Here is a 14,299-nt window from a genome sequence, read left to right on the forward strand (position 1 = left end):
AATTGTGCCGTGTCCCAAAGTATGCTTGGGTATCCTGCTCTCTGATGCATCCATTGGAGTGTGAATGTTAGATAGAAAGCTCTTAGAAAGCACTATACAAGAACCACTTCACTTACCATTTAGCTTCTGAGATTGGGCGTGTTCAGGGTGGCATGGCCGTAAGCAATGACAATAGTAGGGCTCTACTCATAAATGTGTAAAAACCTTAAAATGCAGTAAGCCATCGTAACAGTGCTCACTACCCTCTATGACATTAAATACATCAAACACTTCAGGACACAGAAGCAAGATAAAAACTGCTAAATTTATTGTAAATCCTAAGTCACTGACTGCATACATGAGGCACAGTTTCATAAAAAACAATTTAAAAAACATAAATAAGGTAGTGCGCTGGATAAAGTGGTTACAGAAACAAATGAAGTTTCCAAAGACTGCACAATAAATAAAAAGCACCACCTAAGAGATATGATGACGTGTGGTGTAAATGAGAGGGTGATGTCAGGAAGGGTGTGACGTGCTAAATAGAAACAGAGAAGTGGCCGAAAGAACCATCTTCTTATAAAATAAAACAAACAAAAAATAGCAGTAGTGAAAATAAAAAAACATTTTTTTAAAATGCACACACAGACTAGGGTAAAGGTATGAAATATAAATAAACATTTAGACAAAGCAACTGACTTAAATTGATAATTTCCCTGAAACACACCGATCGCTGCCATTGACACATGCTATGTGTAGATAGAACGGCTAAAAGCTCACACATGATGTTAACAAAGCAGATCACAGTTAATTAAAACTAACCCACACAAACGCCATGCATGCTAAAACAACAATAAGAATATAGAGCACATAATACAGCACAGTATAAACTGAGAGGCTTTTCTAATGCAAAGAAGCGGATCAGTGGCTTTTGCTAATTCGGTTAGCGCTTTGTACTGCAGGTAGTTAATGGACTTGCAAGCAGGAACACATCAGCTTACTTAAGTAGATTTCTTAAAGCTGCAAAATCAACATCAGTGATGTGAAAACCAGTGAAAGAAATATCCTCCAAATCCAGCAAACAGTACCAAAACACAAAAGAATAGCTGCTCATGAGAAGTCAGTGAAGGTGCTGCACATCTGCTTTGTATCAGGTACAGAGGTGGAGATGGTAAGGCCGAGTTGGTGTGCGTCAACCGGGGAGGGGGGGGGACAAAGTGTAAATTGAGATCCTCCTATTGGTTCATGGCTACTGATGGCAAAGTTGGAGTATGGCTTTTTGTGTAGCAGGGAATACATCCACTCCACTTCCTGTCAAACTGAGTTGTCCTCGGGATTTAAAAAAACAAAACAAAAACAAACCAGTGCCGGCTGACAGCAGCGTCTCACTTTCAGTGCAGTTGTGTCCACGGACCACGATAGCTTTTACAATCGCCGTTTGCTTTGTTGTTGTCCTCAGTAGAAGCGCTTGCGTCTGTTCTCGTTCCAGTGGCTGTACACCACCAGGCCGATAACGATGAGGAAGATGCACCCCAACATGGAGAAGAGCACGGTGAAGAAAATGGCTATTCCGCTCATCCCCTCATCACTCTGACCCACTGAAAGAGAGCACAGCAGTGAGCGAAAAGCACACCCTCTGATGGAAACTCCTCTAAGTGATGCGTGACTGTGTTATCTCACATCTGATGAGCTCCATGTTGTCGACACTGGGTATGGTTATCACGTCTTCTTCCTCCTCCTCTTCTTCCTTTTTGCTCCGCAGCACCGTCAGTTGGTAGAGTTTCATAGAAATTATATCATGGTTATCTATTAAGTAAGAATCAGCAAATGGAAATGTGAAAAAGTTAAACAGAAACCCAGAGATTAGAAGCTAATATGGAGTTCTAGGAATCTTCTTGCATTGTAATTCAGCTCAAGTGAAGCTGGCGTTGTGAATCGATCATTATATCATTAGATCATTATTTTAAACTGCTGACTTAAAGGTTAAAATCCCAGCTCGCAGCGCTAAATATTCACAGCCCTGAGGCCATAATTTAGAGTTTTAATATCTAAGTAGAGTGTCCTGTTACACAAGGCCAGATAACGACAATAAACAGCATCTAGTTTCTTTTTTCTTCATATTTTTACGTTTCCTAATCTCATTTTTATTTCAGTTTTGCAAAATATACTCTTGTCTGCATGATGGTGGCGTGAGAACTGACAGGTCTGCTACTTGGTGTTAGACTGTGATGATCAAATGTTCCCCTAATTCTTTGGAGAAGTGGATTTTCACATTTAAACTTATTCTTTTTCCAGCTGCTCCCTTTATAGTTCACCACAGCAGATCTGTCTCCATCTCTACCATCCTCCCCTCGCACACCAACCCTCTGCATGTCGTCCTTCACTGCATCCGTTAACCTCCTCTGTTTTTTTATGTTTCCGTCTCTTTTATGAATCCATTATTCTCAGAGTGTCATTGGTTCACTGAGTTTTTTCTGTCCGTCTCTCCCTGTTTTTCCTTTATTTTGTACTAGCTTAAATAAAGGCTCGATTTCACTTCATTCCATTGTTTCTGCATCTTGCAGTTGGCTCAATGCCACACATGACCTCTGAAGCACACAACAACAGTTTTAAAAGATAAAGATAAAACCAGCCATTTCATTACTCTGCACTTGTTTACCTGAGAGATCTCCAGTGATTGCTGAAGCGCCAAAATAATAGCCCTGTGGCAACCGCACGCCAGGTAGGTCCAGGCAGTCCCTCCATTCATGCTGCCCGTCGATATCTATCATCACCTGGGCGACACATTTCCATTCACCACTTAGTAACAACTTATATGATACAAGCTGCTTTTTCCTGCACGCCAAAATGATTCAAAGGCTGTGTCTCTCACCGTGAGCCTGCGGCGGACGTATCGGATGAAGAGGAAGGTATCGTGCTTGAGGTTGCGCACCATGGCGTTGCAGCCACCCAGCTCTGTGGGCCGGCCATCCCGCTCGTGGTCGTAGCTGATGGTGCCATTCCCCACCATTGCCAGGACGAAGGGGAAGATCCTCTTGTGGTCACAGGAGGAAAAGCAGAGAGGGAACAGGGTCATGGTATTTTAACAAGAGTGAATCCACATTAGTATGACTACAGTGACAGCAGCAAGCTGGGAAAAAGAAAAAGGGCTAAAGGAGAAGAAGAAACAATAAAATGGAGAACAATTAGTACATGCAGGCTCACTTCCTATTATGTGATTGTTTTGTGTAATTTCATAACATTTTAGTAAGTATGACCCAGCTGTAACCACAAACAAACCAAGGGGGTAGGGGAGAAAAGGGTTAAATGAGAGTGGAGGCCAGATCATAGGGAGAGGGTCAGATGTTAAAAACACTGGTTACCTGTGTGCGAGGAGTGTATCTCTTCTTCTGCGCCTGTATCCAATTGTGTGCACAAAAGAAGAAAAATACAGCCCCTTTTACACAAACTGGCACTTGTTAATCCCACAGTGCACCCACACAGTAATCAGAACCACAGCAACGTACCTCTATGTGTTTCTCCTCATTGGGGTATGTGTCCACAAAAACGCCCAAGCCGGTGAAGTTGTCCTTATTTCCAAAAACAGGCCCTGGAAAAGGATTTAAAGACAGTGCTGGTAACATATAAACACTAGTTCTTGTAGTTTATTTAGCACCATGGTTAGGTTTAAATTACATCCTGTAGTCCTTACCTTTCTGCATGCGTTCCTTCGTGTACCAAATGGCCAGCCCGTCACCGTTCAGGTTCTTCTTTCCTTGCCCATGAATTTTAAAGTGCACCTGCACCTCCCAGTCCTTCAGATGGCAAGGCTAAAACACAACAAGTCCAATAAGCTACAGAAGTATAAGTTAAAAGTCCTGTTCCACAGTCTGGTTTCCTTTTGAGTAAATAATGTTTCACTGCCTGCTACATTTGATATAGAGCTTTATTAGGTGTAGGTGAGGTGACTGCATGGATAACACTTAAGGATGGGTTGAGGTCAAGCCAAGAGGAAAGGAAAATAGAAGCAGACTTCATCATTTTAGTGAGTCTACTAAGATTGAGGTAGATGCATGAGGTTTTTAACCCAACCACAGTCACAAGCAGCAGACGGTGAGGGTGTTTCTTTACCAGTGTGAGATAAAATCAGCAAGGTTACAGTAAAGATGATAGTGGACAAGCAGTCAAGCTTTTGTTGAAAGCAAAAGCCAGCGACTGAAACTTCTTACTGCAATGAACCACATCTAACCAATTCTTAAAACCAAATATTACCATCATATTGTGACTGAACAATAACTATAAGTCTAAAACTTCAATGTTTCTTGCAGCAACTACTGAAAGTGGAAGAAACATTTGTGCTTTACTATGGAGCAGGGGTGTGAAACATAAGGCCCAGGGGTCAGAATTGGCCCAGCAATGACTCCAATCTGGCCCACTCTTTGGAAAATGTAAAGGAGGGCAAACATTTAACTGTATTTTCGTAAATTTTACAGCTGATGAAAACTACACCCAAAGTCTTTCATATTACACACAAGAGAAAAACAATTAAATAACAGAATAGACAACAGAAATTTATGTTTTTACAATGTCTTCACAATTAAATAATAATAGTAATACATGAGAGCAGGTGTTGAAATTACACTTCTTTTTCTTATAGCGAGATATAGGGATTTTTACTAGTCCGGCCCACTTAAGATCACAGTGCACTGTAGGTGGCCCCTGGTGTAAAATGAGTTTGACATCCCTGCTTCAGAGAAATCTAGCAAAACATTTTCATGACTGGGTACTTTTGGATGCTCCCTTACTTCACCACAAAGTATGGATCTGCATATTGGCATGACAGCATGACAATCATTAGCTCTCACACATCTCTCATTTCTAACCCTAGTATATCTTGCTTATTTACCGTGTAGTAATAATCAGGATTTACTGCAGGGCTGGGGTGTTAGCCTGCGTTGCTGTAGCTAAGTAAACCTTATAAACAGGAAACAGAGTGCACGAGTCTGTTTAACTTCATCAGGCAACACAGTGGAAATTATCCTGCAGGATTTCAAACTAACCCTCACCTCTCCATCTGCAGCTTGTGTCTCTGGCTCTTACTGTAAATGTAAATACAGAGGTAGCTCTACTCTTTTTTATTTGAACCTGCTGTTACAAGTACAGCTGAAACGACACAATATATTGCCAAAGGTATTGGGTCGTCTGTCTTCACACACATATGAACTTGGGTGACATCCCATTTTTAATCCATAGGGGTTTAATATGATTTCGGCCCAGCTGTTGCAGCTTTAACAGCCTTTACTCTTCTGTGAAGGTTTTCTACAAGGTTTAGGAGTGTTTATGGGAATTTCTGGTCATTCGTCCAGAAGCTCATTTGTGAGCTCAGACACTGATTTTTGCACAAGAAGGCCTGGCTCACAGTTCCCCCTCTAATTCACCCCAAAGGTCATCTACTGGGTTGAGGTCAGGACTCTGCGCAGGCCAGTCAAGTTCATCCAGACCACACTCGTTCGTCTTCATGGACCTCGCTTTATCCACTGGTGTGCACTCATGTTCCCACAAAGCTGGGAGCATGAAATAGTTCAAAATGGATTGGTATGATGAAGCATTAAGAGTTCCTTTCACTGGAAATAACTCAGTCACCAGACTTGCTGCTCATGCAGTATACTGGGAGTATGTAAACTTGTACACTTGTGCAGCCTTTACTCACAATGCGGCTCCATATCGCCCCCTGTCTGCTCTGCATGTCAGGTGTCAGGCGCACCTGCTCGGTGGTTACCATGGCATCGCCCATCAGCTCCCAGTGGGAGGAGCTTGAGGAGCCCACACCTGGTAAAACAATCAGCACCCATTATAATGACAGCAAAACACAGCTCACTGAGCCTGAGATCAAAGTGCTTTGTCAGTGGGTGGGAGGGGGACACGCGCATGAAAGATAATAAAGCACAAAATATATACCGAGTATGTCACTATGACAATGCCGCTAGACGAGTTGCATGAGAAATAGAGTGATTTCATCTTAGAAAAGCGGCTAGTGCGTGTAGAGTTCATGAGTGTGTACATTATTCTGGAAATATCTGTCCTCGCCCCTCAGCCCGCGCCCCCCTCCTGTACCACAGGTACCTTGGTAAGGCTTGGAAAGGGAATGCTCCCGCTTCAGGAACTCCTCCATTTCGTGGTCATCGTCGGCAAAACACCGGCTTAGAGTAACAACCAGAAAAGCGATTGTCCAGCGAAATTTCAAAGGCATTTTCTTCCCTTTGCATGTAAAACCGAGCAGTAATTTGGAGCCGCTGTAGAGACTGCTGCTGCTGGCGGCGGCCATCGTTGCTCTAAACCCAGCCCACTGAACCGTCACCTTCACTCCCATTGGTCCGCTGGGTTGCATGGCTCGTGACCATTGCTCGGTTTAGCTGTCAATCAAAAGGAATGGTTTTGACACGCTATAGGACTATACAGTTGTTTTAAATAATTAACGGGATCGTATATTGTGGAAATAGTATTCTAATCGTCACATTTAAGCTTCAAAGACTTCACTTCACAAGACTTCACAGCATTCGGGAGACTTTTATGCATTAAAGTGCTTACTTTGTGCATTATTTGACTGTAGAAATATATTTATTCATATTAGAAAAGGCTGAAAGCAAATCTGGATGAATTAGACAGCTCAACAAACACTGGAATATAATCCAGTGACGCTCTCTGGCAAACAATAATATTCCAAACTTCACCCAACATTATTACTGCCAATTCCCCACCCATACTGACAGATCTACTCTTCGGACCTGTTTTGTGTGTATCTGCTTCTGGTTGTGTTGGCCTGTCTGATATCAGGGCCCTGTTTCAAAAAGCCGGTTTAGTGCAAACTCTGAGTAAGTATACCCTGAGTTAACGAAAACTCTGGGTTTTCGGTTTCACAAAGCGAGTTTAGATTAATTCTGAGTGAGTTACTATGACGACACACTCCGTGAAGCTAACCTGCCCCCTAGCAGGTTTACTTCAACTAACCCTGACTGTCTCCGCCTCTTTGTCGGAAACCTGACTGTAGGAAGTGTCAGACATGGCGTGCCCCTTCCTTGAAGAGCCAGTAGATGTTGAAGCCCAAATTCTCCGCAGAGCTCTCCGCCGGGAGAGAGTGATTAGAGCGCGTTTGGACATTTTATCATTTCCTGATGATTTTCTGTGTGAACGTTACCGTTTTTCAGCACAATCTATAATATATTTGAATAACATCCTCAGGCCTTATATTGCTCATGTGACACACCGCGGACATTCTCTCAGTTCTGTACATATTATTTGTATTGCACTTCGTTTTTTTGCAAACGGGAGCTTTCTGTATAATACTGGTGACGCTGAGCACGTTTCCAAGGCTACCGTCTGTCGGGCAGTCAGGAATGTTACAGTTGCACTGAAACGTCTCCTGTACTCGTTTGTGGTGTTCCCCGGTCATAGACCCACACGATTTATCAAAGAGGGATTCCACAAAATTGCAGGTATCAGGATGAACAAAACCTAATTCATGATGTGGTGATACTTGAACTACTACTTAGATTTTACATTTATTTTCAGGGTTCCCAGGCGTGATTGGCTGTATAGATGGCACTCACATTCCAATCATTGCTCCTTCAGTAAATGAAGGAGACTATGTGAACAGGAAGTCTTTCCACAGCATTAATGTACAGGTACATAGTTCCCTGTAGCATTTCAAACTAACAAATTATTTCATTAAAGTAATGGAGTATAGTAATTAACCTCTTATGTAGGCACTTGTGTCTTGCGGGGTTATGGACTCAGAGGATGTCCCCGCAGAGATGCCTTCAGCCACAGGGCGCCCACTGTTTTGGCTGGGGCCAACTGCTCCGCCTCTGTGAGTGGTGGTGGTGGAGGACCCCCACCTGTTTTTCGGGCCTCCGCTTTTTTTCTGTTGGCTATAACGGGTCACATTTGAGCATACTGAGTAAGCAAATATGTACTTGTAATGTGCTCAGATAATTTCAATAAGTGCTTACAGAAAGAAAAATAATGTAGCCTCTAACTGCAATTGATTTACATAGGACAAACAGACCAAGCACTATGGCTCATAATACAATTATACCTGTTTGGACTATATTTTTATATTTCATTTTTACTTGCTGCCAGGAACGTTTGGGGCCTGTTGGGTTGCACCTGCGCTCACATCACATCACAAAATAAAATGTATAAAATAAAAAATAAAATGAAATATAATAAAATAACGTGTTAAATGGGTGGAAATCCCTAGATCAATGTTTAAATTAACACTCACGCATTGACTCTGTCGGCTATGTTTTGCCATGCATGCTCCCTTTCTTTTGCAGCTGAGGCTGTGTTACTTTTTTTCCGGAAAATTTGCATGTTATCGGCATATGCTGCCATCAGAATTTCGGCCTCAAGCGCTGTAAAATACATTGACCGCGCCTTCTTTCCCTCCGTCTCCATGGTGACTCGCTTAATCTGTGTTCCACTAATCAGGGCTTTATGTGCGCGCTTAACTTGGGGTTAAAGCAACTCCGGGTTGATTGAACTAATTGTTATCAGCCTTTCTGAAACCGAATATTCCGAGTTGGACAGTTCGGGGTTACTCAACCCTGAGTATCATTTTTAACTCTGAGTTTTCTAAACCGGCTTTCTGAAACAGGGCCCAGGTTGCTTTTGTGTATTTTTATTTATTTATTTATTTATTTATTTATTTTGCATGTGTCACTTGTTTACATGACTGATGGCACTCGCTCGTGTGTGTGGCTCAGACGTGTTTCACACCCCTGTCCATATTCAAACCTCTCTGCACTTTTCATAGCGGCTTTGTCATTTCAGATCACGCACTGGTTTATGAAGATGCCAGGTTGCACACTGTAGCAGGTAAGGAGCAGGGATACATAAATAATTGCATCAAAAATGAAGTATTAATGGATTTTTCAGGGTTTATGTATAAGACCACACCACATACATCACACATACATACACCTCTTTCATATTGATTTTTGATTTATTTATTCACTGAACTTTCTTTAGGTTAATATAAATCAACAAATAAATTATGGTGTGATTCAGTTGCAGTGAATTAGATTAAACTGTATTCACACTTTAAAGACTATTTTAAAGAGTTTAAAGTATATTTTACTGCATTTTGTACTTTCAGTAAAAGTCTATTTTTATAGACTCTACATATACTGTGGTTTTACAACTTATAGAATATAAATATAAAGTATAGAATACTATATTTTGGACAATTTAATGCTCCCATAAAGGTCCACAAAGACATCTATATAAAGTATAGAATTTAGCTGATCATCAGTATTTGATCACGGCATTTGTGCACTGTTTATCGAAACAGCTCTTTAATATTGTTCTTGCTAGTCTCTTTATGAACACTATTAAGACTGGAAAATAAGCAAATATAGAAAAATATCTAACTAAAATTTTAAAAATAGAAATATTCTAGCAGTGACAACAGACAGATGTGTGGCATTTCCCTGTGATCTGCAGGCCCAAGGCAGGATACCTGAGTGATGGACAGACATAACAACATAGCTAATCTTCTGACTACACAGAGATGACCACAAAGCATAAAAACATAGCACACCCAGCATGCAGCAGCTACAAGTTAGCACAAAAAAATAAGGAAATTTGTATGTGATCAATTATTTATTTGTTGTGACGATGCTTTTTGGCAATAACTCTTATACTGTTTAACAGTCTGGTTTTTTTTTTCCTCTTAAATGATGCCACATTTGTCGCATCAGACATTGGGCACAACCTGTTCCAACTTCTCTCCTCTGGTAGGCACTACAGAGGACACCAAAACAAGCAGCTTCAAGTACAGTTTCTTTCCACAGGCTGTGACTGTGATGAACATTTACAACAGTCATTTAGTGTGAGTGACTGTGTTTTTATACCAAATTATTTGCTATTTATTGGCTGACAATTACAAGACGTGGAGACATTTTTCAAACCAATCCTTTACAAAAAGAAGCAATAAAACACTATGAAAACACCTCACCAAACATAAAATTGTATAATTGTAAAATTGTGCACAAAGTATCGAAGTAAAAATATTATTCTGCAGAAAAATGTCCTCTATCAATGTTAAATGTTTTTAAATGAGCTCTTTTAAAATAATTTATATTATGTTTAATGTTCAGCATTAGACCAGTCTGTGACATGGTTAACAGCCATCTACAGGGGTGATTAAAAGATACAGTTTGCAACAGGTCAACTTGCTTGTTTTATTAGAGCAGACATGGTCAGAGTTGCCACCCCCTCTCCATAATTCTCACAGCTTTCCTTGCTAATGTATTTTCAAACTCGATCTTCTCTACATCACACATTTTGGCCAAGCTGGTTAGCAACATGAAACTCGTCACTGAAACTTGTTTATTTGCTAAATCGAGCTGCTTGTAACTGATCTCAGAGCAGTGAAAGAAGAGCCAGCGCCAGTATCAGTTCTGATATGGCACTACCCATATGGAAAAGAAATAGAAAAAACTTCTAAAAGACTTGAATCAGATTTGGCCTACTTCATATAGTGAATCATATAAGGCTTATATGATTTACTCATGAAAGTGGCCACTTTCATATATTGTTTTAGTAAGTATCCAAAACATACAAGTTTCATTTATATGATTTTTCAAGGGATCTTATATCTGTTTTCACTCTTGTATGCTTTTCATACAAGTTTCACACAAGACAGATACAAACTTTATAAGATTTATATATATCTTTTCCATATGGGTAGGATAGAAGCTGTTCTTAAGTCTGTTTGTTCACGATGAAATGAACTTATCAATTGTCAGCATGAGGGCAGCAACTTAAACAGATAATGTCCAGGGTGGGAAGGATATTTCATGAGGTTTGCAGCACTGCTGAGGAGACAGACATGACTCATTCTTGTGCTGCATGGAGTTGTTTTACAGTCAAAACCAGATCATATGGGATTATCTTTCACAGGTAAGATTGAGCAATGTTTTTAATTCTTTTTTAAATTCTATGTATGGGTATTACCTGGGGCAGTTCTAGGTTCAAACTTTTACGGCTGCTCAGCTCCCAGTTATCATGTCATGCATACAGTGCCTTGTAATTAATATTAAAGGAATATGCTGTTTACAAATGTAATCAACCCTATTAACATTTGCAAACCTCAGTTCAGCTGAATAAAAAATGCTATGTTACCTTCAAAAGCAACCTAATTAGTTGGATGACCAATTGTAGTTCCTTTCTAAGAATAATTTAGGGTGAATTATCGGAGATTTGAATCTGATCCACCTGTTTAGTTATCAAATTCCAGGCAAAGACTCAGTCATTAAAGAAGTTAAACATGATAGATAAGATGAGAAATATGCACAACATTATTTCAATGTCTTAATCACAGAGGCAGTTCACCAAATCATCAAGCGCTTAAAGTAGCATTATTCAATATATTCAATGCAGACACTGGAAAATGACCTGTGCACGAGGCAAGGTTAATAGAGTTGTTTTATATTAAAGTTCTTGAATTCATACATTAGTTGGTTGGCAACTCACAACATACCAGCAGACTAGTGGATCAGAAGGTTAAAATTAGCTGATAATCTCTAGTTATTTCAGCTAAATTAGCTAACGTTTTTGACACTTTTAGGAGAACAAATAAAAATAAGCAGGCACTTTATTAGTCACAGGAATGTCCCCGCATTATCAGAAGTTTGAACTTTCGTTTGAACAACGAAAGTCTTATTTAGGCTTTTAATGACAAAACACGCTGTTGAAACAGCAACGCCTCTGTGTGAACGCACTGTAACATCATGACATCAACAACCCTGGACAGAAAACCTGTTTTCATTCTGTCCTGTGCTGTCGTCAGTAGAAAAGTTAGGAAAATATAATTAATACGATTAAAAGTTATTTTTAGGGGTGCTCTGATATAATTTAGGGCCACTTGAGTACCCAAAGGGTCTAAACTCACCAATGGGTTTTTCTATGGTAACTATGTTGTCATTATGACATCCAGCCATTCAGCTTCTTTCCCCCTCTGATTTTTACACCAGTCCAAAAACTAGACAAAGGTTAGCCAACTGAACAAACCAGACAAAAATAATACATTTATTTTCTTCAATGTTTCTTATTTGAGTGAGCTTAACAAAGGATTTTTGGTATCTGTTTGTTGTTTATGTGTGTATGCTTTTTAGGGGGCTGGAATAACAACCCTTCACCAGGCCAGTTCAAGGCCATTTTCAAATGTCTCATTGTGCGGTATGGTGTGCTACTAAACACATCAGGAAATGTGGCAACACAGGATGAGACTGTGTCCCTGTCTGCTTCTGAGCTGTCCCTTTCTCCAGCTGCAGAAGAAACTGGGGAGCTTCCATTCCTGAAACTATGTGTGACCATAACTATCTACCAACCCACTTGGGTGTCCTTGTGGACAATGCCCTTGTTTATGTTACGGGGGTAGAAGTAGTTTAATATTATATTCTGTATTTTACTGTTTTGGTGTTATAGTATGGTTTTATGCATGTTTATATATATTTTGCATGCTTTTATTTTTAAGGGTTTTTTTCTTCCTACCCACACCATAATCAAAGCAATTCTCCACACCTGTTCACACTGCATAAAAGATGGGAGGTGAGGGCAGTAAAGAAGAGTCACAGAGCATGGGCAGTTGGGAGAGGAGTGACAGAGTATGCACAAAAGTGGCACAAGCATGAATACTGCAGCTTTGACAAATGTCCAGCTGGGATAACCACATTTACTCAGGGCCTTCTTGATGTGATGTTCTTCTGCTTCCTTGGCCGCTGTGTGTTGCGCGGTGTTTGCTCTGTGTTGTAGCGTCCTGATGACACCCAATTTAAGCTCCAGTGGATGATGAGAGTCAAACCTTAAATACTGATCCATATGCATAGGTTTCCGGTAAGTTGTGATAGTTTCACTCATTATGCAAATGTACTGTTTATGGGAAACCTGCAGTCAGCTGAGACTGAAGAAGTCACTTGGATGAGTGACAAAATGTTTCTCCCACTGAAAACGCTACGTCTAGATGAACAGAATCAACTTTTGGAGATTTACTTACCTGGATGATTGAGAATGCATCAAGACAAATGTTATCTGCTACTCTTGAGTTTTGTATTTCTTGGGTGCACTGACCCTTTTATTTTATTCTTTTAGCTGCTCTCCACCCGATGGAAAAAGACCTCTCTCTTCCTTCATCTTTGGCCTAATTACATTTACATTTCAGGTTTTGTCATTGTCGTTTGGTGACTGATGCTGTACCTGCATCATTTGATTGGGTTATGACTTGTTCACAGCAAACACAAATGAGGGCTGATGATTCCTTCTGTAGGCACTGTAAAGTGATCGGCTCAGCTGAACGTTTAATTTGCCAGTCAGTGTCAGGGCAAGCTGTCCAAATACAAACTTTAAGCCTGGCCGTGTCTCAGTATGCGTGCTTGTGTGTACTTGCGTTCTCGTGGACTTGTGATACATCATCAGTCGGAGACGAAGTACTGTTCCAATTCAAAGTACGCATCAAGCCGAGTATGCTAAAAATTCCCGGATGTGTTCTCGCTCCTCCCATTTTGTCGAGCATGCATCAGTGGTGACTTGTGTGGACTTTGTACAGCCAAATGTCCCAGAATGCATTTTGTCCAAAACTCAAATGTGGCAATGGCGGAGGAGCGCCACCAAAAACTTTTAAATATTACTCTTTCTGGGTCACAAAATAAACTTTCAAAGTTATTTTCAGATGTCTGTTACCCACCAGTTCGATATCTGACTGGGAGGTCAAGGCTCACTAGAGCCGGCAGGAACAGTGGACAAATACAAAAACCCCCCTAAAACAACCCCTGCAATCGCTTTCTTGGAAACTTACACTCTATACACATCAGACACTCAATACACACTTTCTACAGCTCCACACATGACATTATTATGCAGTCAAAATCCGGACACGCCAAACACTTCACCTTGTGTGAAGCTTCGGATCTCATTACCGCCCCGCTTGAACACGGTGGCCAGTTGTCAGATCCTGATTCTGCCGACAGTGGAGATGAAACCGACTTCATCGAAGGGATTGACCCTTGCCAAAACAAGTATGTATATTGTTTGAATAAAATAGTTTTATGTTAGAGAAAAGTAAGAAGAATTTCGTGCAGAGAGGAATTTCGCGCCGCAAAACATTTTTGTGCGAATTACGCATCATTATATTACTTTCGTGCTGGACAAATCGAACACGGTGTTAAATTCTTTTGTGTATAATGTTGATAATGTTGAAGAGGAGGGAACAGAACTGAAGTCTCCTGCTCAACTGAAGCAGCCTCTACTCCGGAGGGAAGTAGAGGGAAAGGAAGGAGTC

At 40.6% G+C, this 14,299-nt stretch overlaps 1 protein-coding gene across 1 annotated transcript; it reads right to left on the reverse strand.

Annotated features, from left to right (window-relative positions):
- Positions 1-302: 302 nt before the first annotated feature.
- Positions 303-6,282, reverse strand: lman2la (lectin, mannose-binding 2-like a). Its single transcript, XM_063480647.1, has 9 exons — positions 6,082-6,282; positions 5,669-5,787; positions 3,671-3,788; positions 3,486-3,568; positions 3,342-3,374; positions 2,852-3,013; positions 2,639-2,753; positions 1,660-1,785; positions 303-1,577 (listed from the first exon to the last, which is right to left on the reverse strand). The coding sequence occupies exons 1-9, from the start codon at positions 6,206-6,208 to the stop codon at positions 1,435-1,437; spliced, it is 1,026 nt and encodes a 341-aa protein (XP_063336717.1). The 5' UTR covers positions 6,209-6,282; the 3' UTR covers positions 303-1,434.
- Between the last annotated feature and the right edge of the window lie 8,017 nt (positions 6,283-14,299).

This window comes from Pelmatolapia mariae, linkage group LG7 (assembly GCF_036321145.2).
Source record: "Pelmatolapia mariae isolate MD_Pm_ZW linkage group LG7, Pm_UMD_F_2, whole genome shotgun sequence".
Classification (NCBI taxonomy): Eukaryota; Metazoa; Chordata; class Actinopteri; order Cichliformes; family Cichlidae; genus Pelmatolapia; species Pelmatolapia mariae.